At 44.0% G+C, this 22,372-nt stretch overlaps 1 protein-coding gene across 2 annotated transcripts; it reads right to left on the bottom strand.

Annotated features, from left to right (window-relative positions):
- Nucleotides 1-3,706: 3,706 nt before the first annotated feature.
- On the bottom strand, nucleotides 3,707-22,329 carry Mtrfr (mitochondrial translation release factor in rescue). 2 transcript variants are annotated; one of them, XM_045132870.1, is made up of 3 exons: nucleotides 22,182-22,329; nucleotides 6,338-6,650; nucleotides 3,707-4,193 (listed from the first exon to the last, which is right to left on the bottom strand). In XM_045132870.1, the coding sequence occupies exons 2-3, from the start codon at nucleotides 6,626-6,628 to the stop codon at nucleotides 3,924-3,926; spliced, it is 561 nt and encodes a 186-aa protein (XP_044988805.1). In that variant the 5' UTR covers nucleotides 6,629-6,650; nucleotides 22,182-22,329; the 3' UTR covers nucleotides 3,707-3,923. The 2 variants fall into 2 exon arrangements, with proteins under 2 accessions (XP_044988805.1, XP_004668506.2); XM_004668449.2 differs by having other exon boundaries at nucleotides 6,338-6,646.
- Nucleotides 22,330-22,372: the final 43 nt, after the last annotated feature.

Here is a 22,372-nt window from a genome sequence, read left to right as displayed (position 1 = left end):
AGAGCGACAGACACAGAGAGAAAGACAGATAGAGGGAGAGAGAGAGAGAATGGGCACGCCAGAGCTTCCAGCCTCTGCAAACGAACTCCAGACGCGTGCGCCCCCTTGTGCATCTGGCTAATGTGGGACCTGGGGAACTGAGCCTCGAACCAGGGTCCTTAGGCTTCACAGGCAAGCGCTTAACTGCTAAGCCATCTCTCCAGCCCTAAAGCAGCTTCTTAAGAGAGATACCCGTCAAAGGACATTTTCCCAACTGGCCTAGGAACACAGTTCGACTGCAAAAGTATTTAATTCCCAAGGATAACATAAAGTTGTATTACAGAACTTAAAGGCATGCTGGGAAGGAAAATAGTGAAAGCAATGTTAATAACTTGGTGAACTGCCACTGCTGCTACTGCCATCCTCAGCAGGTGGGTTCTTATTTCCATAATCTACAAGAATCTTTTTTATTTTTTTAAATATTTTTTGTTCATTTATTTATTTGAGAGCAACAGACACAAGGAGAAAGACAGATAGAGGGAGAGAGAGAGAATGGGCGTGCCAGGGCTTCCAGCCTCTGCAAACGAACTCCAGACGCGTGCACCCCCTTGTGCATCTGGCTAACGTGGGACCTGGGTAACTGAGCCTCAAACTGGGGTCCTTAGGCTTCACAGGCAAGCGCTTAACCGCTAAGTCATCTCTCCAGCCCAAGAATCTTTTTGTTAGGCATGGTGGCTCATTACTTGGGAGGCAAAGGCAGGAGGATCACCATAGGTTTTAGGCCAGTCTGGATTACAAAGGGCCCTTAGCTAGTCAAAACAAAAACTAATCCTGGTGTGGTGCACACCTTTGATCCCAGCACTCCAGCAGGCTGAGGTAGGAGGATCGCCTAGAGTTCAAGGCCAGTCAGAGACTACACAGTGAGCTCCAGGTTAGCGTGGTCAAGGGCAAGACCCTACCCAGTGGGGAGAAAAAAATACAGCCAAATGGGGATGGGAACAAATATGGTTCTGGTAGTTCATCTCTTTAAAAAGTCTTGCTGGGCATAGTGGCACATGCCTTTAATCCCAGCACTTAGCAGGCAGAGGTAGGAGGATCAGCATGAGTTTAACACAACCCTGAAACCACATAGTGAATTCTAGATCAGCCTGAGCCAGAGAGAGACTCTACCTTGAAAAATCAAGTCTCCCCCACACACAAAAAAAGAAAGAAAATTCCTGCACCTACAGGGAATGACTGTATATACACTGGGAAGAAACTTTGCAACATTTTATCTTTCGTCTCATTTTAACCACACATTACAATAAATGATATAAAGGAGGAGTTGGAGAAATGGCTCAGCAATTGAAGGCTGATTTGCGAAGCCTGATGTCCAGGGATTCAGTTTCCCAGTATGTACATAAACCCAGATGTACAACATGGTACATGTTTCTGAGTTTGAGTACATTTGCAATGACAAGTAGCCTTGGCACACCCATATATTTACTCTCCTTCAAAAACATATGTATCCTTTTTTTGAGGTAGGGTCTCACTGTAGCCCCGTCTGACCTGGAATTCACTATATAGTCTCAGGGTGGCCTTGAACTCACAATGATCCTCCTACCTCTGCCTCCCAAGTGCTGGAATTAAAGGTGTGCACCACCACACTGGCCTCAAAAATATTTTTCCTTAGGTTATACAGTTCCAGGTCAATCTGGGCTAGTGTATGACTCTACCTGAAAACAAAAAGATCACTAATGAGTAGCCTCCTACTGGTCAAGATGACACTAAATGCTATTGTGTGGTCCACTTTCCAAGAAAATGGGTTATCAATATTCATAATTTTTCAAAATTTTTAAAATTTCTAACCATTTATTTTTATTTTTTTCAGGCTGAATTTTATTTTATTCTTTTCTCAATTTTTATTAACATTTCCCATGATTATAAGAAATATCCCATGGTAATACCCTCCATCCCCCCACTTTCCCCTTTGAAATTCCATTCTCCATTGTATCCCCTCCCCATCTAACCATTTATAATAAAACATACAACCACATATAACAGCACATCGCTTTTAAAAGGCTAGGCAGTTGTGCACATATGCAATACCAGTATTCGGGAAGTTCTGACAAGGCCAGTCTCTATATACACACACACGTATTTATACACAGTGAGACCCTGTCTCACAAATAAGCTAAGTATGGTGGTATATATCTGTAACCCTAGAACGTGGGAAATGGAGGCAGATCAGTTTATGATCAGGATCATCCTCACCTACTTATTCTAAGTTCAAGTATAGCCGGGGATACACAAACTCAGAAAACAAAAAATCTCCAAAAACAAAATGTTTGTGATACTTTCCTAACTACTACTAAGGCCAAGAAAGAACACTGTCAGCTATTCAACCAAGAAGACACCTCAAATGCTGTGTCACAGATGACAATGGCTCTCTTCCATGAAAAGGAACCACTATCCTTTTGTTGTTCTAGCCCAGGCTGACTTAAAATTCACTATGTTGTCTCAGGAGGCCACATCCAGCATAAATAAAAATATTTTTTAAGAAAGAGATTGGAGCTGGGCGTGGTGGCTACACCTTTAATCCCAGTACAGAGGCTGAAGAAAGAGGAGCACCATTTGAGACCTCCTGAGACAACATAGTGAATTTCAAGTCAGCTTGGGCTAGAGCAAGAGCCTACTTAAAAAAGAAAAAGCCAGATGCACATGTGTGCGGAGGCCAAAGGCTGAAGTTGGGTGTCCCTCAGTCACACTTCACTATGTAGTCTCAGGGTGGCCTTGACCTCACAGTGATCCTCCTACCTCTGCCTCCTGAGTGCTGGGATTAAAGGCCTGTGCCACCACGCCCTGCCCCCCCCCCCCACCTTATCTTTATGCCAAAAGGTCTTTCACTGAACCTGGAGCTGGTCAGACTGGCTTTCCAGAAAGCCCCAGCCATTCTTAATTCAGCCCTCCTTAGGAGGGGATGGTTAACAGGTTTGCAATGACCACACCCAGCTTTGTTTATCTATCTGAGAGAAAGAAAGAAGAGAATGGGGTGCACCAGGGCCTCTGGCCACTGAAAGAACTCTAGAAGCACGTGCCACCTTGTGCATCTGGCCACATCCAGCTTTTCTATGGATTCTAGGATTATACTCAGGCTCTCATACTTACCATCTCTCCAGCTCCCCCCTCCCTTTTTTAAAAACTGATTTTGAGAGAGAAAGAGGTACAAAGAATGGACATGCCTGGGCCTTCAGCCACTGTGAATGGACTCCAGATGTGTGAACCCCCTAGTGCACCTGTGCGACATGTTGTGCTTCAGTCACTGTGCATCAGGTTTATGTGTGACCTGGAGTTTCGAACATGAGTTCTTAGGCTTTGCGGGCAAGTGCCGTAACTACTAAGTCATCTTTCCAGCCATGTTTGTTTGTTTATTTGAGAGCAATAGAAGAGGCAGAGAGAGAGAATGGGTGCCTCAGGGCTTCCAGCCACTGCAAATGAACTCCAGATGCCTATGCCACCTGTTTTTTTTTTTAATTTTTTTGTTCATTTTTATTTGAGAGTGACAGAGAGATAAAGAGGCAGATAGAGAAAGAGAGAGAGAGAATGGGTGCGCCAGGGCCTCCAGCCACTGCAAAAGAACTCCAGACGTGTGCGCCCCCTTGTACATCTGGCTAATGTGGGTCCTGGGGAATCGAGCCTTGAACCGGGGTCCTTAGGCTTCACAGGCAAGTGCTTAACCGCTAAGCCATCTCTCCAGCCCGGTTTTATTTTTTTGAGATAGGGTCTCACTATATAGCCAAGACTGGCTAGAAAATCACTATGTAGTCCAGGCTGGTCTTGAGCTTGCAGTAATCCTCCTGCCTCAGTGCACTCTAGTTCTAGGATTTCAAGTGTGTACCACCTTGCCTAGTTTTCAGAATTTCTTTGGAAGTTCTGTTCCAATGCTGGTGATGGGCAGCCCTCCATTATTCCTTGTAAGCTGTGCAGTACATTCTGTCAGAATCAGCAGTTCTTTCCTCAGTGACATTTTTACTTGATTCCCATAGTTCTTTTAATACTTTCTTTTTTTCTAGAGTTTCCTTTGCTCGCTTTTTCCTCTCTTGCTTTTTCTTTTGTGCCTCTTGTCTCTCTTTGTAAACAGCACTCTTTTCACCATTGTAGAAAACATCCACTTTCTCCTGTAGAATTTTCCGAGCTAGCTTTCTGTTCTGATTGACAGATCGTGTTTGATGGCACTGCAAGAGATTATGTTAAAGAATGAAAACCACAAGATGTCAAGAGACAGAAGGACCTCCAAAGTCACTTGATTCAACCCATTTGCTTAACACAGGGACCAGCCAGGAAAGCTACTTGCTAGAGTCCCTTGTGAGTCAGTGACAGTAAAGATCAGACCTTTCCTGCCTGTGGCTCATGACCTTGGCTTTAGACACCAGCTATATTGTATGACTTTCACTGTGAATATTTCATAATGAAGGATGTAGCTTTTTAAAAGAAATTTTATTTATTTGCAAGCAGAGAGAGAAGAGAGAGAGACAGAATGGGCATGCCAGGGCCTCTAGCCACTGCAAATGAACTCCAGATGCAAGTGACCCTTGTGCATTTGACCTACATGTGTCCTGGGGAATGGAACCTGGGTCCTTTGGCTTTGTGGGCAAATGCCTTAAATGCTAAGTCATCTCTCCAGCCCAAGAATATAACTTTTGTTTTGAAGCAACAATAGCATTCAAATAACTTATATAGCCTCCAAATAATCAACAACATTAGCTGATGTATCTAGCTTGTGACAGGGAGCAACTCCTGTGCAGTGTTTGTGTGTTTCATTCACAAGCTTGACTGCGTCTGGAGGAAGAAAGTAGCATCTTTATTAATAGTTTACCATAACATTCATTATGTAAAAGCTTTGTGATGATGGACAAGTACCTTGCAAAGTTATGAATAAAGAAAATGCTGTGGAATGAGTAAGAGAATTCAAAAAGTAAATATGAAGCTATTAGCAAGTTAGATAAAAATTGCTTGAGGCCTGGAGAGATGGTTTAGCAGTTAAGGTGCTTGCCTGCGAAACCTAAGGACACATGTTCAATTCCCCAGATCCCAAATAAGCCAGACACACAAGGTAATGCATGCATAAGGTTGTACATATGCACAAGGTGGCGTGTTGCAGTGGCTACAGGATCTGGTGTGCTGATTCTCTTCCTTTCAAAAGAAAAAAAAAAGCTTTTGAAATATTGTTACAAATGACAGTTTTTCAAGAAGGGGAAAAAAAACTGACATACCCTTGGCTCAGTTAAGTTGGCAATAAAACATAGCTATTAGAAATCTGGACTCTGGATTTGGAAGGACTGGCTAAGTTACTTCCCCCATTTGTCTCAGGGTGCACACATCTGCTCATGATGACAGAAACATGTGGTTGTGGAACTGAAAGAGTTAACATGTAGAGTGGCTTAGAAAGATGGGAAAATCTGCCACTGTTTGCCTCAGGCTGTATGTGCTACTTGGGGGCCCTCTAGTGATTAAATAGTGTTAAGGTGGGCCAGTAGCTCTGACAGGGCTGGTCTTTCAGAGGCAGTTGGGTTTCTCAGTTAAAGTCAACCAGGCAAAAGCACTTGGCCACTTTCTGCAGGTGCAGCTTGTTGAGATCTGTTGCTGAGATAGGCTTTTCTTTCTTTGTTTTTAAATTTGTGTTTGTAGGTACACCATGGCCTCTTGCTGCTGAAAATGAATGCTAGATGTGTGCACCACTTTTACCCATCCACTTCATGTGAGTGGCTTGGGAATTGAACCCCAGGCCTGGCATTTTACAAGCTAGCATCTTTAACCACCGAGCCATCTTCCTAGCCCCAGAAATTAGCTTTTCTATAAAGAAGACTACTGGCAGCTGTGCACAATAGCATGTCTTCTAAAGCTCAGCATGCTTGTCTCCACCCACAGTTCTCCTCCAGAAGGGCAGGTGCCATTAACATTTGCCACAATGGGGCAGAGGGGTGTGGAGGAGGTGTCCATCTCAAAGTGAGCCAGCCTCATTATCTGAGGGCTGAGATGGCTAGCAAGCAGGGTGGGTCCCTTTAGTACCTTGAGCCACAGCACTACTGGAGTGGCTTTATGAGGAGCAGGATGTTACTGGGCATCTGCCTTTTTCAGGCACTGCTTTCCCTGCTGGAGATAGTGCTTGTTAGGCACTGGCCAAATGAAGGATGGCAGCAATACCCTGTCTCCACAAGACCCTTATCAGGAGGGTCTTCCTTAGGGAGAACAGCTCAGAGCATAGGCCCATCTGCAGTGCCCTCAACCAAGCAGGCAGAGACTAAGTATGCCTCTTGCCTGAAACCTGCTGCAGCAGCACAGCTTCTAGATCCACCCCTGATCCCCACACATCCTTTACCTTAACTACAATGCCTGAAGGCACATGCTTCAGCACTACACAATTGTTGGTTTTGTTGGTGGCTTGGCCCCCTGGACCATGTCCTTTCACAGACTGCTCTTCAAGTTCATTTTCATTCAGGGGAAGCAGAGCAGGGAAGTCTTTTTTGCCTGCTATCTGTACCATAAAGGCAGCCATTCCCGGTGAGAGCAGTGCCAACTTCTCTTGAAGCCCGAATCCCTGAGTCTTGGTGCATATTCTGGCCAGTAGTTCAGGAGAACGAAACCAACCCCAGGTGCTCATCAAGGGCATTGCTTGATTTGTCAGGACCTACCTGGGATGAAAAAAAAGATGAGGTTACCATTCAGTAAAAAATGCCCCAAAGCTTTTAAACCCTATACCAGTGATGGCCTGGCATGCCCAGGGTATTAGGGTCTAGCAAAGATGGGTGATTACCAGGTAAACCCTGCTAGTCCTGCATCACCCACTGTGTTCTTGCTGTCCATTTCCTGACAGCTGACCAAAAAGCATCTTTAGAGTACCAGAAGTGCTGTTTTCTCAGGCCAGAGAATTTCAGTGTGAAATTTAGAGGATAAAGACATATTAAATGATCCATCAAGAATTAGGATCTGAGTCATGGGACAGCATTTAGATGTTTGTGAAATCTACATTTAAAATATAATGATGACCATATGAGAGTCTGTTTTACAGCTGAGCCTTAAACAGTCTGACACAGTAAACTTCATTATCAATCAGTGTCATGATTGTTGTTTTTTAATGTTTTCAGTTTCATGGATTTGAATAGGAACATCTGTTCCCTTGGATGAAATGCCAAAAATATGATCCAACTGGTCCTCATCTTTAGAACTACCAAAACCAACCAGTTTTTACTAAGGCACCTGTTTGGCTCAAAACACCATGGGAGGTATCCTGGGGGATATGAAATGAAAAAGAGCTAGATTGACTGTGAGTTTATGAACTTGTCAAGGACCAGTGAGGTTTTATTTTGGTGCTAGTGCTAGGGATTGAACCAAGGCCTCAGCATGTTAAACATGAATTCTTTTTTATTAAAATGATACAGCAAGCGAATGAGTGAGAGAATTGGCATACCAGCCTCCAGTCACAGCAACAGAATTCCAGATGTGTGTGTCACCTTGTGCACATGTGCAACCTTGTGCATTTGTGTCAACTTATGTGTCTGGCTTACATGGGACCTGGAGAGTTGAACATGGGTCCTTAGGCTTCACAGGCAAGTTCCTTAACTGATGAGCCATCTTTGCAGCCCAAACATGCATTTTTACCACCAAGTTATATTTCCTAGGCCAGTGACAGTATTTATTTATTTTTATTTACTTGATAGAGAGAGGGGGAGAGAGAGAAAGAGAATGGGCTTGCCAGGGCCTCCAGCCACTGCAAACAAACTACAGGCATGTGTGCCCCCTTGTGCATCTGGCTAACGTGGGTCCTGGGGAATCGAACCTGGATCCTTTGGCTTTGCAGGCAAATGCCTTAACTGCTAAGCCATCCCTCCAGCCCCAATATTTTCTTTCTTTTCTTTTTTTTTTGGTTTTTCGAGGTAGGGTCTCACTCTAGCCCAGGCTGACCTGGAATTCACTATGGAGTCTCAGGCCAGTATTTTCTTTCTTTTTTTTTAAAATATTTTTTGTTCATTATTTATTTATTTATTTGAGAGCGACAGACACAGACAGAAAGACAGACAGAGGGAGAGAGAGAGAATGGGCACACCAGGGCTTCCAGCCACTGCAAACGAACTCCAGACGCGTGCGCCCCCTGTGCATCTGGCTAATGTGGGACCTGGGGAACCGAGCCTCGAACCGGGGTCCTTAGGCTTCACAGGTGAGCACTTAACTGCTAAGCCATCTCTCCAGCCCTAGTATTTTCTTTTTTAAACAAAGATTTAAATATAGCTGGGTGTGGTGGCATATGGCTTTAATCCCCATTGAGGTAGGAGATTAAGACCATTTTAGGACTAAGAAGTGAGTTCAATGTCAGCCTGTGCCACACTGAGACCTTAGGAACCCCAGCCCTCCCAAAAAAGGGATTTAAATTGCTCAAGACACAGCACAATAAAATGCCTAGAACCATTGAGGACATGCTTTAACTCCACAGGCCTTTGATGTTTCTGAAACAGCTCCCATCTCCCAAACCCAGCTGCTTTATCAGTTGGAAAATGGGTGAATTAGCCTTTTTCTTCTTCCCAGTCAGGCTTAAAAAAGGTCAGAGAAAAATGTATTCTGCAGAGCGGTTTTTGAATTTTTTGTTTGTTTTTGTTTTTCGAGGGGGTCTCACTCTAGCCCAGGCTGACCTGGAATTCACTATGGAGTTTCAGGGTGGCCTTGAACTCACAGCGTTCCTCCTACCTCTGCCTCCCGAGTACTGGGATTAAAGGCATGCGCCACCATGCCTGGCTCAGGGCTTTTGAAATTTGAGGTTTGGGATTGAGGTTTTTTTTTAAATTTATTTATTTATTTATTTATTTATTTGAGAGCGACAGACACAGAGAAAAAGACAGATAGAGGGAGAGAGAGAGAATGGGCGTGCCAGGGCTTCCAGCCTCTGCAAACGAACTCCAGACGCGTGCGCCCCCTTGTGCATCTGGCTAACGTGGGACCTGGGGAACCGAGCCTCGAACTGGGGTCCTTAGGCTTCACAGGCAAGCGCTTAACCGCTAAGCCATCTCTCCAGCCCTGGGATCGAGTTTTAATAAAATGTTTGGCAGCCAAGTGGACTGTGAGAACAAGAGTGGTTCCTGTCACAGTACTGCCTTTGCTGATATCTCAAGAGGCATCCAGCAAAGATGTCTGCTATATAACTGCTCCTTTTTAGGCTCAAAGTAGCAGCTTTTCCATCTGAAACCCTGTGACCTCAAGTGTGTGCAGCTCGTCTATGACACAGGGAGGAGCCAGCTTCTAGGGTAACTAGCAGATTACTATCTAGCTCCCTGACCCTGTTAAACATGATTGCTAGTAGCATCTGCTGTGTCCACCCTGGTTTCCAGGTCAGCACTGCCAAGGAACCATGAAGAAATGCTGTAAACTATGTGCACTTTTGGTTACTTCTGGAATTTACTATGTACTCTTAGGGTAGCCTCAAACTCAGTGATCCTCCTACCTTGGACTCCCTAGTGCTGGGATTAAAGTCATGCACCACCATGTCTGGAGATTTTTTTGTTTTGTTTTTTCGAGGTAGGGTCTCACTCTAGCCCAGGATGACCTGGAATTCACTGTGGAGTATCAGGGTGGCCTCGAACTCATGGTGATTCTTCTACCTCTGCCTCCTGAGTGTTGGGATTAAAGGTGTGCGCCACCACGCCTGGCTTTTTTTTTGAAACAGCATCTCATGCAGTTTAGGCCAACCTCAAATTTGTTATATAATCAAGGATAACCTTGCAATTTCTTTCTTTCTTTTTTTTATTATTTAAAAATATTTTTCAAGATAGGGTCTTATTCTAGCCCAGGATGGCCTAGAATTCACTATGTAGTTTCAGGGTGGCTAGAACTCATGGCGGTCCTCCTACCTCTGTCTCTCAAGTGCTGGGATTAAAGGCATGTGCCACCATGCCTGGCTAAATTTTTATTTAAAAAAAAAATGAGATGGAGAGATGGCTTAGTGGTTAAGGCGTTTGCCTGCAAAGCCAAAGGACCCAGGTTCGATCCCCCAGGACCCACATAAGCCAGATGCACAAGGAACACAGGCACCTGGAGTTCGTTTGCAGTGGCTAGAGGCCCTGGCATGCCCATTCTCTGTCTGCCTGTCTCTCTCTCTGCTTGCAAATAAATAAATTAAATTTAAAAAATTGATCTGGGCATGGTGATGCACACCTTTAATCCCAGCATGTGAAGGCAGAAGTAGGAGGATCACCATGAGTTTGAGGCCACACTGAGACTACATAGTGAATTCCATCCAGGTCAGTCTGAGCCAGAGTGAAACCCTACCTCAAAAAAACAAAAAAGAAAAAGAAAAAGAAAAAAGAAGAATTGAACCCTGGCCAGCACTTTGCAAGCAAGTGCCTTAACAACAGTCTGACCTTGAACTTTCTGATCCTCCTGCCTCTACCTCCCAGTAGTGATGTTCAGTCATGCTATTTATGCAAAGACGGATGCCAAACTCAGACCTGTATGTGTGCTAGGAGAGCATTCTACCAACTGAACTACATCCCCAGCTCTTATTAGTTTCTCTTTTTTAAAACATTTTTTGTTCATATTTATTTATTTATTTGAGAGAGACAGAAAGAGGCAGATAAGAGTGTGTGCACGTGTGTCACGGCCTCCAGCCACTGCAAACGAACTCCAGACGTGTGCGCCCCTTGTGCATCTGGCTAACATGGGTCCTGGGGAATTGAGCCTTGAACCTGGGTCCTTAGGCTTCACAGGCAAGCGCTTAACCACTAAGCCTTCTCTCCAGCCCTAGTTTCTCTTTTTAAAAGAGTTTAAGGTACCATACAAATTCAAAAAAAATACATGTTTTAAATTAAAAAAATGTTTTTTGAGATAGGGTCTGTAGCTCAGGCTGACCTGGAATTAGTCTCAGGCTGACCTGGAATTCATGGTGATCCTCTCACTTCTGCCTGGCTTAAAAATTTCAAATATATTTATTTATAATTTCAAATATATTTATTTATAAGGACAGAAGGAATGAATGGACATGCAAGGTCTCTTGCCATTGAAAATAAATTCTAGCCGGGCGTGGTGGCGCACACCTTTAATCCCAGCATTCTGGAGGCAGAGGTAGGAGGATCACAGTGAGTTCCAGGCCACCCTGAGACTACAGAGTTAATTCCAGGTCAGCCTGGGCTAGATGCATGAACCATGAACCACTTTATGCATGTTGCTTTATGTGAATACTGAGGAATTGAACCCAAGTTGTCAGGCTTTGTAAGCAAGTTCCTTTAACCACTGAGCAATCTCTCCAAGCCTCTTTCTTTCTCTTTTGAGTCAGGCTCTTACTCTTGCCTAGGCTGTCCTGGAACTCACTATGTACTCCACAATAACCTCGAACTCACAAGTGTTGGGATTAAAAAGTATGCACCACCATACCTGGCTTATTTATTTATTTTTTTGGCTTTTCGAGGTAAGGACTCATTCTAGCTCAGGCTGACCTGGATTTCACTATGTAGTCTCAGGGTGGCCTTGAACTCAAGGCGATCCTACCTCTGCCTTGTTGAGGACAAAAAAAACCCAAAAAGGGCTGGAGAGATGGCTCAGTGATTAAAGGCACTTGCTTGCAGAGCCTGATGGTCCGGGTTTGATTTCCCAGTACCTAAGTAAAGCCAGACTCAGTGGCAAGAGATTTGGTATGCCCATACTCATTCTAAGTAAATAAATATAATATTTATAAAGAACCCCAAAACCTTGGCTTTAATATGTGAAATATTTAAAAAGTATTTTATTTTAATTATTTGAGAGAAAGGCAGATAGAAAATGGGTGTGGTGGGCCTCTAGCTACTACCAATCAACTCCAGACACATGTGCCACTTTGTGCATCTGGCTTTACATGGGTACTGGGGAATTGAACCTGGGTCCTTAGGCTTTGCAGGCAGGTGCCTTAACTGCTGAACCATCTTTCTAGCCCCTAAATTTATTTTATTTATTTATTTATTTGGTTTTTTAAGGTAGGGTTTCACTGTAGCTCAGGTTGACCTGAAATTCACTATGAAGTCTCACATGGCCACTAACTCATGGCAATCCTACTATCTCTGCCTCCTGAGTGCTGGGATTAAAGGCGTGTGCCACCACATCTGGCTTTTTTTTTTTTTTTAATTATCCTCAAGAAAATATAAATGATAGGCTAGCTGTGGTGGTGTACACCTGTAATTGTTGTAGCCGTGGAGGATGGAGGCAGGAGAATCAGGACTTCAAGGCCACTCTGGCTTTCATAAAAACCAAACATAAGTGATATACTTAGACAATTTCTCTGAAATACTTTCAATAAAAAAATCAACAATGTACACATGAGGAAGAGAATGAACTAAGTTAATGTGCAAAATTTCCCTTGCCTTATTCCTGCTTTGAATCTACAGAACAAGGTTTCTTTGTGTATCAGAGGGCTTTCTGTCCCTGGGGTAGGTTCACATGGAAGATGAGACCAATGTCTGTCCTGGGTTTCTCTTATGCTAGTTAATGAACTGACCAGGCAGGTCAGCCCTGGTGTACAGTGCAAATGACAAAGACAGGAAGCAAGTCTGGACAGACTTTTAGACAAGGGACTGAGGGGAGAGAAGCGCTTTTATTTGTGGCTTTGTCACAGCCCACTGTTATAACTGCCTTTCTGTCCTAGTTTGGAGTTGAAACACCCTGGAAGGTCTCCCACCCAAATGAAGTTCAACAAGGTCTCCAGTGTTCAGTTACTGGCTGCTTTGTTTAATGAGTTATTCCAACAGCCAATCAGACAGTCTAGACACTTCTATCTCCTGGAGCTTTGGCCCTACTCCAATGACTGCTAAAAATGACAAACACACCCACGGTTCCACTTCCCAAAGCCCAAAGGATACAGGTTGGATATCAGTTCTTGTGATACCCAGAAAACAATCTGAAATCTTGGGGAAACAATAAAACAATAAAAGTGGCTCAAATTATAGCTCACTATGACATATATTTAAAAAAAGAAAAGAAAAATAGCAAAAAGAAGTGCTAGTAAGGGGAAACCAGCAGTCAGGACAGCTTCGCCCTAATTCCTTTGTGGCATTGTGCTTGAATTTAAGGCTGGATCTCCAACCTGACTTCCCCTGGATCTCCTTTTTCTTTGATGATGGCTTCAGCTCTAAACTGCCAATGCTAACACTGCAACAGCTACTCTCACCATTCAAACTTGGGCATGCATAAGTATCACCTAATAAGTCTACTTATTCTTTGATGTGAATAGGACATCAGACTGTGGTTTTCTAACCAGCCTTAAGGAAAGGCTACTGCTGTTGAATGGTGCTTCTAAGTGCTCTAAGCAGGAACACTGCCTGTATCTTGGCACTTAGGATGGTGTGACTGTTTGCTGAGAGCCCTGGAATGGCAATGGCAATGATGGAGACAGGGGAGGTGTAAAGGAGTATGACAGGAGGGCAAGTAAATCACCTAGACAAAGGAATGAAATGAATGTTGGTTTAACAGACGTGGCATGGTGACAAGAAGATTGAGAAAATAGGTCATCTGAAAAAAACAACGTCAGAGGCTGGAGGGATGGCTTAGTGGTTAAGGCATTTTCTTTTTAAAAAAGGAGAAAAAATAATAAAACGGGGCTGGAGAGATGGCTTAGCAGTTAAGGCACTTGCCTGTGAAGCCTAAGGACCCAGGTTCAATTCTCCAGGTCCCACGTAAGTCATATGCACATTGTGGCACATGTGTCTGGAGTTCTGCAGTTCATTTGCAGTGGCTAGAGACTCTGGTGTGCCCATTCTCTCTCCCTCTGTATCTAATAAATAAATTAATAAAATGATAAAAAAAAGTCATAAGGTATGACCTCTTTAAAAAAAATAATAAAAGGGGGCTGGAGAAATGCTTAGCAGTTAAGGCACTTGCCTGCAAAGCCTAAGAACCCAGGTTTGATTCCCCAGTAACCACATAAAGTCAGATGCAAAAGGTGGTGCATGCATCTGTAGTTTGTTAGCAGTGGCTAGAGAACCCAGCACACTCATTCTCCCTCTCTGCCTAGAGCGTGACCTTATCTTGGATCAAAAAAAAAAAAAAAAAAAAAAAAAAAAAGCCAGGAGTGGTGGTGTACGCCTTTAATCCCAGCACTCAGGAGGCAGAGGTAGGAGGATCACCATGAGTTTGAGGCCACCCAGGAACTACATAGTGAATTCCAGGACAGCCTGAGCTAAAGACCCTACCTAAAAAAAAAAAAAAAAAAAAAAAGAAGAAGAAGAAGAAAGAAAGAAAAGGAATGAGAATATGGGCTGGGTGTGCCAGGGCATCCTGCCATTTTGTACATCTACCTTGACATAAGTACTGGGGAATCAAACCAAGATGAGCCAACTTTCCAGTGCTGAGAATTTGAAAAAAAAAATTGTTTTTTCAAGGTAGTGTCTCGCTCTAGCCCAGTCTGACCGGGAATTCACTATGTAGTCCCAGGGTGACCTGGAAATCACAGTGGTCCTCCTACTCTGCCTCACGAGTACTTGGATTAAAGGGCAATTTTGAACTTTTATTTATTTATTTATATATTTATTTATTTACTTGAGAGCGACAGACACAGAGAGAAAGACAGGTAGAGGGAGAGAGAGAGAATGGGCGCACCAGGGCTTCCAGCCTCTGCAAACGAACTCCAGATGCGTGCGCCCCCTTGTGCATCTGGCTAACGTGGGACCTGGGGAACCGAGCCTCGAACCGGGGTCCTTAGGCTTCACAGGCAAGCCCTTAACCGCTAAGCAATCTCTCCAGCCCAATTTTGAACTTTTTTAAAGTTGGGGGGGTCACATCGTCTAGGCTGGCCTTGAACCTGCTATGTAGTTTAGGATAATCTTTTTTTTTTTTTTTTTTTGAGGTAAGCACAACAGACTTGGCCTTTAAAAAAAAAATATATATATATATTATTTATTTATTTGAGACAGAAAGAGGCACAGAGAGGGAGAGAGAGAGAATGGGCACACAAGGGCCTCCAGCCAATGCAAACAAACGTGGGTCCTGGAGAATCGAACCAGGATCCTTTGGCTTTGCAGGCAAACACCTTAACCTCTAAGCCATCTCTCCAGCTCTGCCACCCCCTTTTTTTTTTTGTAAAAAAGATTTTTATTTATTAGAGACAGAAAGAGGGGTGAGAGGGAGAGAGTGAGAATGGGCACACCAGGGCCTCCAGCCGCTGAAAACTCCAGATGCATGCGCCACCATGTGCATCTGGCTTACGTGGGATCTGGAGAATCGAACCTGAGTCCTTAGGCTTTGCAGGCAAGCACCTTAACCGCTAAGCCAACACTCCAGTTCCCCCACCCTTTTTTAATGCGAGACAGAGAGAGAGAGAGAGAGAATTGGCACACCAGGGCCTCCAGCCACTGCAATCAAACTCCAGATGTGTGTGTGTCCCCTTGTGTATATGTGCAACTTTGTGTGCTTGTGTCATTGTGCATCTGGCTTATGTGCAACCTAGAGAGTGAAACATGAGTCCTTAGGTTTTGCAGGCAAGCGCCTTAACTGCTAAGCTACCTCTCCAGCCCTAATTTAAAAAAAATAATTTTTTAATTTATTTTTGGAGCGAAAGAAGCACAGAGAGAGAGAGACAAAGAATGGATGCGCCATGGCCTCCAGCCACTGCAAACAAACTCCAGAAGCATGCAGCCCCTTGTGCAGCTGGTTTATGTGGGTCCTGGGGAATCAAGCCTAGATCCTTTTGCTTTGCAGGCAAGTGCCTTAACGGTGAAGCCATCTTCCCAACCCCCTAATATTTTGTTAAGATTTTATTTTTAGGGCTGGAAAGATGGCTTAGCAGTTAAGCACTTGCCTATGGAGCCTAAGGACCCCGGTTCGAGGCTTGATTCTTCAGGACCCACAATATCCAGATGCACAAGGAGGTGCATGCGTTTGGAGTTGTTTGCAGTGGCTGGAGGCCCTGGTGCGCCCATTCTCTCCGTCTCTCTCTCTCTGCCTCTTTCTCTCTCTGTCACTCTCAAATAAATAAAAATAAACAAAAATATTAAAAAATTTAATTTTATTTATTTGTTAAGAGACAGAGAGATGGAGATGGAGAGACACAGAGAGAATGAGTGCACCAGGGTCTCTAGCCACTGCCAACGAATTCCAGTTGCATGTACCATCTTGTGTATCTGGCTTATGTGGGTACTAGGGAATTGAATTTGGGTATTATTATATATATATATTATTATATATATATTTTTTTTTTGAGAGAGAGAGAGAGGCAGATATGAAAGACAGAGAGAGAGAGAGAGAGAGAGAGAGAGAGAGAGAGAGGGAGAGAGGAAGATAATGGGTATGCCAGGGCTTTCAATCCTAGGTCCTTTGGTTTTACAGACAAGCTATCTTAACCGCTAAGCCATTTCTCCAACCTCCCCCCCACCCCAGTTTTTGAAACCAGAACATTTATTATGATTGATAGCCAAAATTCCCAAGATGAACTTTATGCTGCAGCAGCTGCCCACTTGGGTGTAGGTGTTGCTCTTTCATAGAATCCATGCCTGAATCTAGGATAGACAATTTTTAGGTGCCTCATTTGCCTCATGTGCTCCAGTAGTATTTTGCTTCTTAGTCTTGGCACTCCACTTACACTTTCTCTTGACCTTAGCAGGGTAACTACACTTGCCACAGGTTGACTTCTGAAGGTGGTAGGCCTTAGAGCCACAGCAGCAGCACAAAAGTCTTATTTTGATGCTTTCCAAACTATTGACTTTCCCTTCATCATCTTGTTTCTGCCACTGAGACCAAAGGGCTAGGATAATCTTAAACTCTTGCCTCCGTTTCCTAAATTATGGGATTCTAGGATTATAAATTTGTCCTTCCCCTAGCCTGTTTCATTACCTCTCTTTCTCTTTAAATATTTTATTTATTTGCAAGCAGAGAGAGATAGAAGTGAGACAGGCAGACTGAATGGGCATGCCAGGCCCTCTAGCCACAGCAAACCGATTTCAGATGCATGTATCATTCTGCATATCTGGCTTTTTGTGGGTACTGGAGAATCAAACCTGGGTCATTTGGCTTTGCAGATAAGCACCTGAACCACCAAACAATCTCTCCAGTCCCTCTTTTATTTATTTGTTTCTTCTTCTGAGGTAGGGTCTCATTCTAGCTCAGGCTGACCTGGAATTCACTATGGAGTCTCAGGGTAGACTTGAACTCATGATCCTTTTACTTCTTCCTTCCAAGTAGTGGGATTAAAGGCTTGTACCACCATGCTTGGCTCATTACCTTTCATAGTAACTCCAGATCTATGCTTTTCCCAGGTCCTTAAAAGAATGTTAGCTGTCAGCCGGGCGTGGTGGCGCACAGCTTTAATCCCAGCACTCGGGAGGCAGAGGTAGGAGGATTGCCATGAGTTTGAGGCCACTCTGAGACTCCATAGCGAATTCCAGGTCAGCCTGGGTTAGAGTGAGACCCTACCTCAAAAAGAAAAAAAAAAAAAAAAAAAGAATGTTAGCTGTCTTTCTTTCTAAATGTTTTATTTGCAAGCAGAGAAAGAGAAGGGAGATGAGAGACAATAGGTGTGCCAGGGCCTCCAGCCACTTGCAAATTAACTCCAGAAGCATGCATCACTTTTTACCTCTGGCTTTATATGTGGGTACTTGAGAATTGAACCTGGGCTGGCAGGCTTTGCAAGAAAGTGTTGGTTTTTTTTTTCAATTTTTATTTATTTATTTGAGAGCAACAGACAGAGAGAGAAAGAGGCAGATAAAGAGAGAGAGAGAGAGAATAGGCATGCCAGGGCCTCCAGCCACTGCAAACGAACTCCAGATGCGTGCGCCCTCTTGTTCATCTGGCTAACGTGGGTCCTGGGGAACCGAGCCTCGAACCAGGATTCTTAGGCTTCACAGGCAAGCGCTTAACCGCTAAGCCATCTCTCCAGCCCAAGAAAGTGTTTTTAACTGCTAAACCATCTCTTCAGTCCTCATTTCACCATGCCTGGCCAATAAAAGTATTTTTTTTTTAAATCACCCTGAAAGAGATAGTAAGACCCTATTGCTGAAGACTCTACATACTTGGGCTGCAAGATCACTGAGAAATCCTTCTGGAGCTAAGCTGATAACCTCCTCTATATAGACCAGACGATAGAAAGCTAGAAAAAGCCACGCTGCATGCAATGGGAGGGAGAGAAATCACCAGTAAAGATACTCCACAGTGGACACTGCAAGCCTTATATTTGGACAAACAGGTCAAATGAACCAATGGGTACAACAGTGGCACATCTGTTTGGGGGAAACCAACTGCCCTCTAATTGGACTGGAGGCCTGCTCCATGGGAGGAAATACATCCCTGATATTGAAAACCTACAACAGGGGCAGTCATGAGCCCTAAGGGTGTAATGTCTGCTGCTGTCTGGCTAAATGTATATACTGTGCTCACCAAACTGCCCAGTAAGCAGTTCTCTTAGTGTTCATACCCATATATTAATGATACTCTCACTTTTGGTAGAGAACCTCCTCTTTTTAGGTGGCGGTGACCTTGGGATGACTCAGAAGACTTCATGGTGCTGGGAAGAAGTGACAGCGGAGTGTTCAACACAAAAATGTCTCTATCACATCTTCCAAGGCTCAGGGTCCATTGTGGAAGAGGTGGCAGAAAGAATGTAAGAGCCAAAGGAAGGGTAGGACTCCTTACAACGTGCTCCTCCAGACACAAAATAGCCTGGATATCCATGATCTCACAGTGCCTGACCCTACCTACACAAGACCATCATAATAGGATGAAAAGATGATGATATCAAAATAAAAGAGAGATGGATTCAGAGGGGGAGGGGATATGGTGGAGAGTGGAATTTGAAAGGGGAAAGTGGGAGGATGGAGGGAATTACCATGGGATATTGTTTACAATCATGGAAGTTGTTAATTATAAAAAATAAAATGCAAATAAAACCTAACTGCTAAATAAATAAGAAATAAAAATAAAGTACCTTGAGAGTACATAGCGAATTCCAAGTCAGCTTGGGCTATAGTGAAACTTTACATTACAAAACAACACCCTGACCTCCACAAGCCTGCTCACACATGTGGATGCATCCATACCTATATGATCATACATACACACATGCATATCCCACATATACACACAAAAAATCATGAGGCATTATATCTTAATGATGAGTAGTTGAGGATCAAGTATTGGGCACTTTGCATAGTGTCCCAATTTTCTAGACCCCAGGCAAAAAGGATTAATTCAGAAGCTCAAAACAACAAAAACACCTTTAATATTCTGTTGAAAACAGATGTTTCTTTTAGAAACATAGCTACATTCATGCTAATTGAACTATACCTTAAAGTTGAAATTCCATTGACATTTCAAACAAAAGTTATCATTGCTTAATGAATAAAAAGAACATAAGTGTTAAAAGATTTATTTGACTATTATAAAACAACAACAACAACAACAAAAAAGCCATGCGTGATGGCACACACCTTTAATCCCAGCACTCGGGAGGCAGAGGTAGGAGGATCGTTGTGAGTTCAAGGCCACACTGGGACTACATTGTGAATTTCCAGGTCAGCCTGAGCCAGAGTGAGACTCTACCTTGGAAAACAAACAAACAAAAGTAAAAAAAAAAAAATAAAAAAAAATCCAGGTGCTTAAAAATAACTTGATTTTGAATGTACTAAGTGGTGCAATGCTGCCATGTTTGTTATGGAGAAAACCAACTGCTCTCTGATCGAATGTGAGTCCTGCTTCACAGGAGGGTATTCATGCCTGGTACTGAAAACCTAATCAAAAGCTATGGCTGGGGAATCCACAAGTCCTACCGGGGAAACTACTACTGTTGTCTGGCTATATAGATATATTATGCTTACCGAACTGCTCCCTAAATACTTACATTTATTTATGCCCATATATTAATGCTATTCTCACTTTTGGTTAGAGAAGCTTTCCTTTCCAAATTGTAGTGACCACTGGGGTAATTCAACAAAGCTGGATGTGGTGGTATACACCTTTAATTTCAGTATTTGGGAGGCAGAGGCAGGCAGATCACTGTGGGTTTGAGGCCAGTCTTGAACTACAGTCAACTTGTGCTGCAGCGATACCCTACTTCTGAATAACCATAAACAAACAAAAATCCAACTCACCAAAATGCCGAGAAGTGACAGTGGAGTGTTCAGCATTAAGTGAGACAACTCTACGACACCTTCCAAGACTCAGGAACCATTGCAGAAGAGGTGGTAGAAAGAGTGTAAGAACCAAGAGCAAGGAAAGGAGTGTTCTGCAATACTGTCTTCTAGATTCCAAGTGTCTGTGGCATTCATGACTTCACAGTAGCTGATACTACCTACACAAGCCAGCCTGTATGTATCATAGGAGGGGGAAATGACATCAAACTAGAAGAGGGGTGCTCACTTGCAAAGTCTGACAACCCAGGTTCCATACCCAAGTAAAGCCAGATGCACAGAGCTGGGCCCCAGTCTGGTGTTTGATGTGACAGGAAGTCCTGGCAGGCCCATGGTTACTCTCTTTCTGTCTCTCTCAAGTAAGTAAAAATTTGTATTTTTTAATTTTAAAAAATACTTTATTTACTTATTTGTAAATGAGAGAAAAAGGGAACACCAGGGCCTCTAGCCACTGCATACGAACTCCAGACACATGTGACCCCTCGTGCATCTGGCTTACGTGGGTCCTGGGAAATCGAACCTGGGTCCTTAGGCTTCACAGGCAAATGCCGTAACTGCTAAACCATTTCCCCAGTCCCCAGTAAATATTTTTAAAAACACTCAAGGTTTGGAGAGATGGCTTAGCAGTTAAAGTGCTTGCCTGCAAAGCCAAAGGACCTAGGTTCGATTCCCCAGGATTCATGTAAGGCAGATGCACAAGGTGGCACACCTGTGTGGAATTTGTTTGCAGTGGCTGGAGGGGCTGGTGTGAACATTCTTTCTATATATATCTGCCTCTTTTTCTCTCAAATAAATAAAATTAAAAAACATTAAAACACAAGAGGGACTAGTTGGAAAGAATGGGTTCAGTGGAGTGCAGATAGCGGAAAAAGGAGTGTGGTGGGATGAACTTATGATCATGGTATATTGTGTGTATGTATGGGGGTTGTCAATAAAATGTTCAAAACAAGCCAGGCATGATGGTGCACACCTTTAATACCAACACTGGGGAGGCAGAGGTATGAAGATTGCTGTGAGTTCAAGGCTACCCTGTGACTACATAGCAAATTGTGAATTACAGGTCAGTCTGGGCTAGAGGACCCTACCACAAAAAAAAAAAAAAAAAAAAAAAAGTTTAAAACAGGGCTGGAGAGATGGTTTCACCTTTAAGGGCACCTGCTTGCAAAGTTTGCCCTCCTGGGTTTGTACTCATGTACAAAGACACATAAAGCAACACATGTGTCTTTTGTGTTGAGTTGGTTGCACCAGCAAGAGGCTCTGGCTCTATTTGCTGGGCGTGGTGGTGCACGCCTTTGATCCCAGCACTTGGAAGGCAGAATTCGAGGCCACCCTGAGACTCCACAGTGAATTCCAGGCCAGCCTGGGCTACAGTGAGACCCTACCTTAAAAAAAAAAAAAAAACTTAGAGAATTTACAATGCGTTTTAAAGACAAAAGAAAACTAGTAAGTATTATAAGGAAGTGAAGACAGGACCGCACAGGTTGCTGCTTCTTGGCAGATTTGTCACTTCAAGGACAGATTCATGTCGGGCATCTTGTCTTCCGAGTTCCAACGCTGGCACACTGGGGTGACAGTTGTCTGAACACTATGGCTTAAGTCAGGATAAGGGAGGGAAAACTAAAAGCTGGACATACCTAACAGACTAAGCAGACCGAAGAATGTGGGCTGTACAGTGCGTATGTACGCCGTGGGGCTGGGGGGACAAGGGACGCAACACGGGTTCTCAGTGGTCCTTCGAGAGCCTAGCAACGTCAGTGCTGACACCTACTGTGTGTCACGTCCACGACAGGACTTGCTGGGGGACCAGTTCTGCTTCACAGAGGATCGAGTGACCCGTTTCTCCCAGCGCCTCGGTGGAGCTATTTTCTCCAAGGCGGGAAATTTCTCTGCCTCGCCCGGGCCCCAGGTACTTAAGAGCCTCAGAGTCCATCGCTCCGCACTTTGGGGTGAACCGAGTCCCGACAGTAACCGGCTCAAGGCTCAGGCCGGCTCTCCCTCCCCGCCAGCAAACAAGACCGAGACTTTCGGCTTCCAGGCCTAATTCCAGAGTCCTCGATTTGTAATGAGCAGTCGCAGGGGCTGCCTGGCTCCGTGGACGCTTACCTGGTCTCAGGACCCGCCTCCCGACAGAAACCTCCAGCGAGAATCCACACAACCGCAAACCTTGGTCCGAAAGCTCGTGAAGCTGGGGTAGCAGCTTCTCCCACCTGCCCGAGGTTCACACTTACAAATTACGCATGCGAGAAGCTGAGGCTTCGGTCCTCAGGTCCCAAAGAGCCAATCAGAGCGGAGGG

Source organism: Jaculus jaculus, chromosome 13 (genome assembly GCF_020740685.1).
Source record: "Jaculus jaculus isolate mJacJac1 chromosome 13, mJacJac1.mat.Y.cur, whole genome shotgun sequence".
Lineage (NCBI taxonomy): Eukaryota > Metazoa > Chordata > Mammalia > Rodentia > Dipodidae > Jaculus > Jaculus jaculus.
Note: the sequence above shows the minus strand (reverse complement) of the source record. Positions and strands in the feature narration are given on the sequence as shown.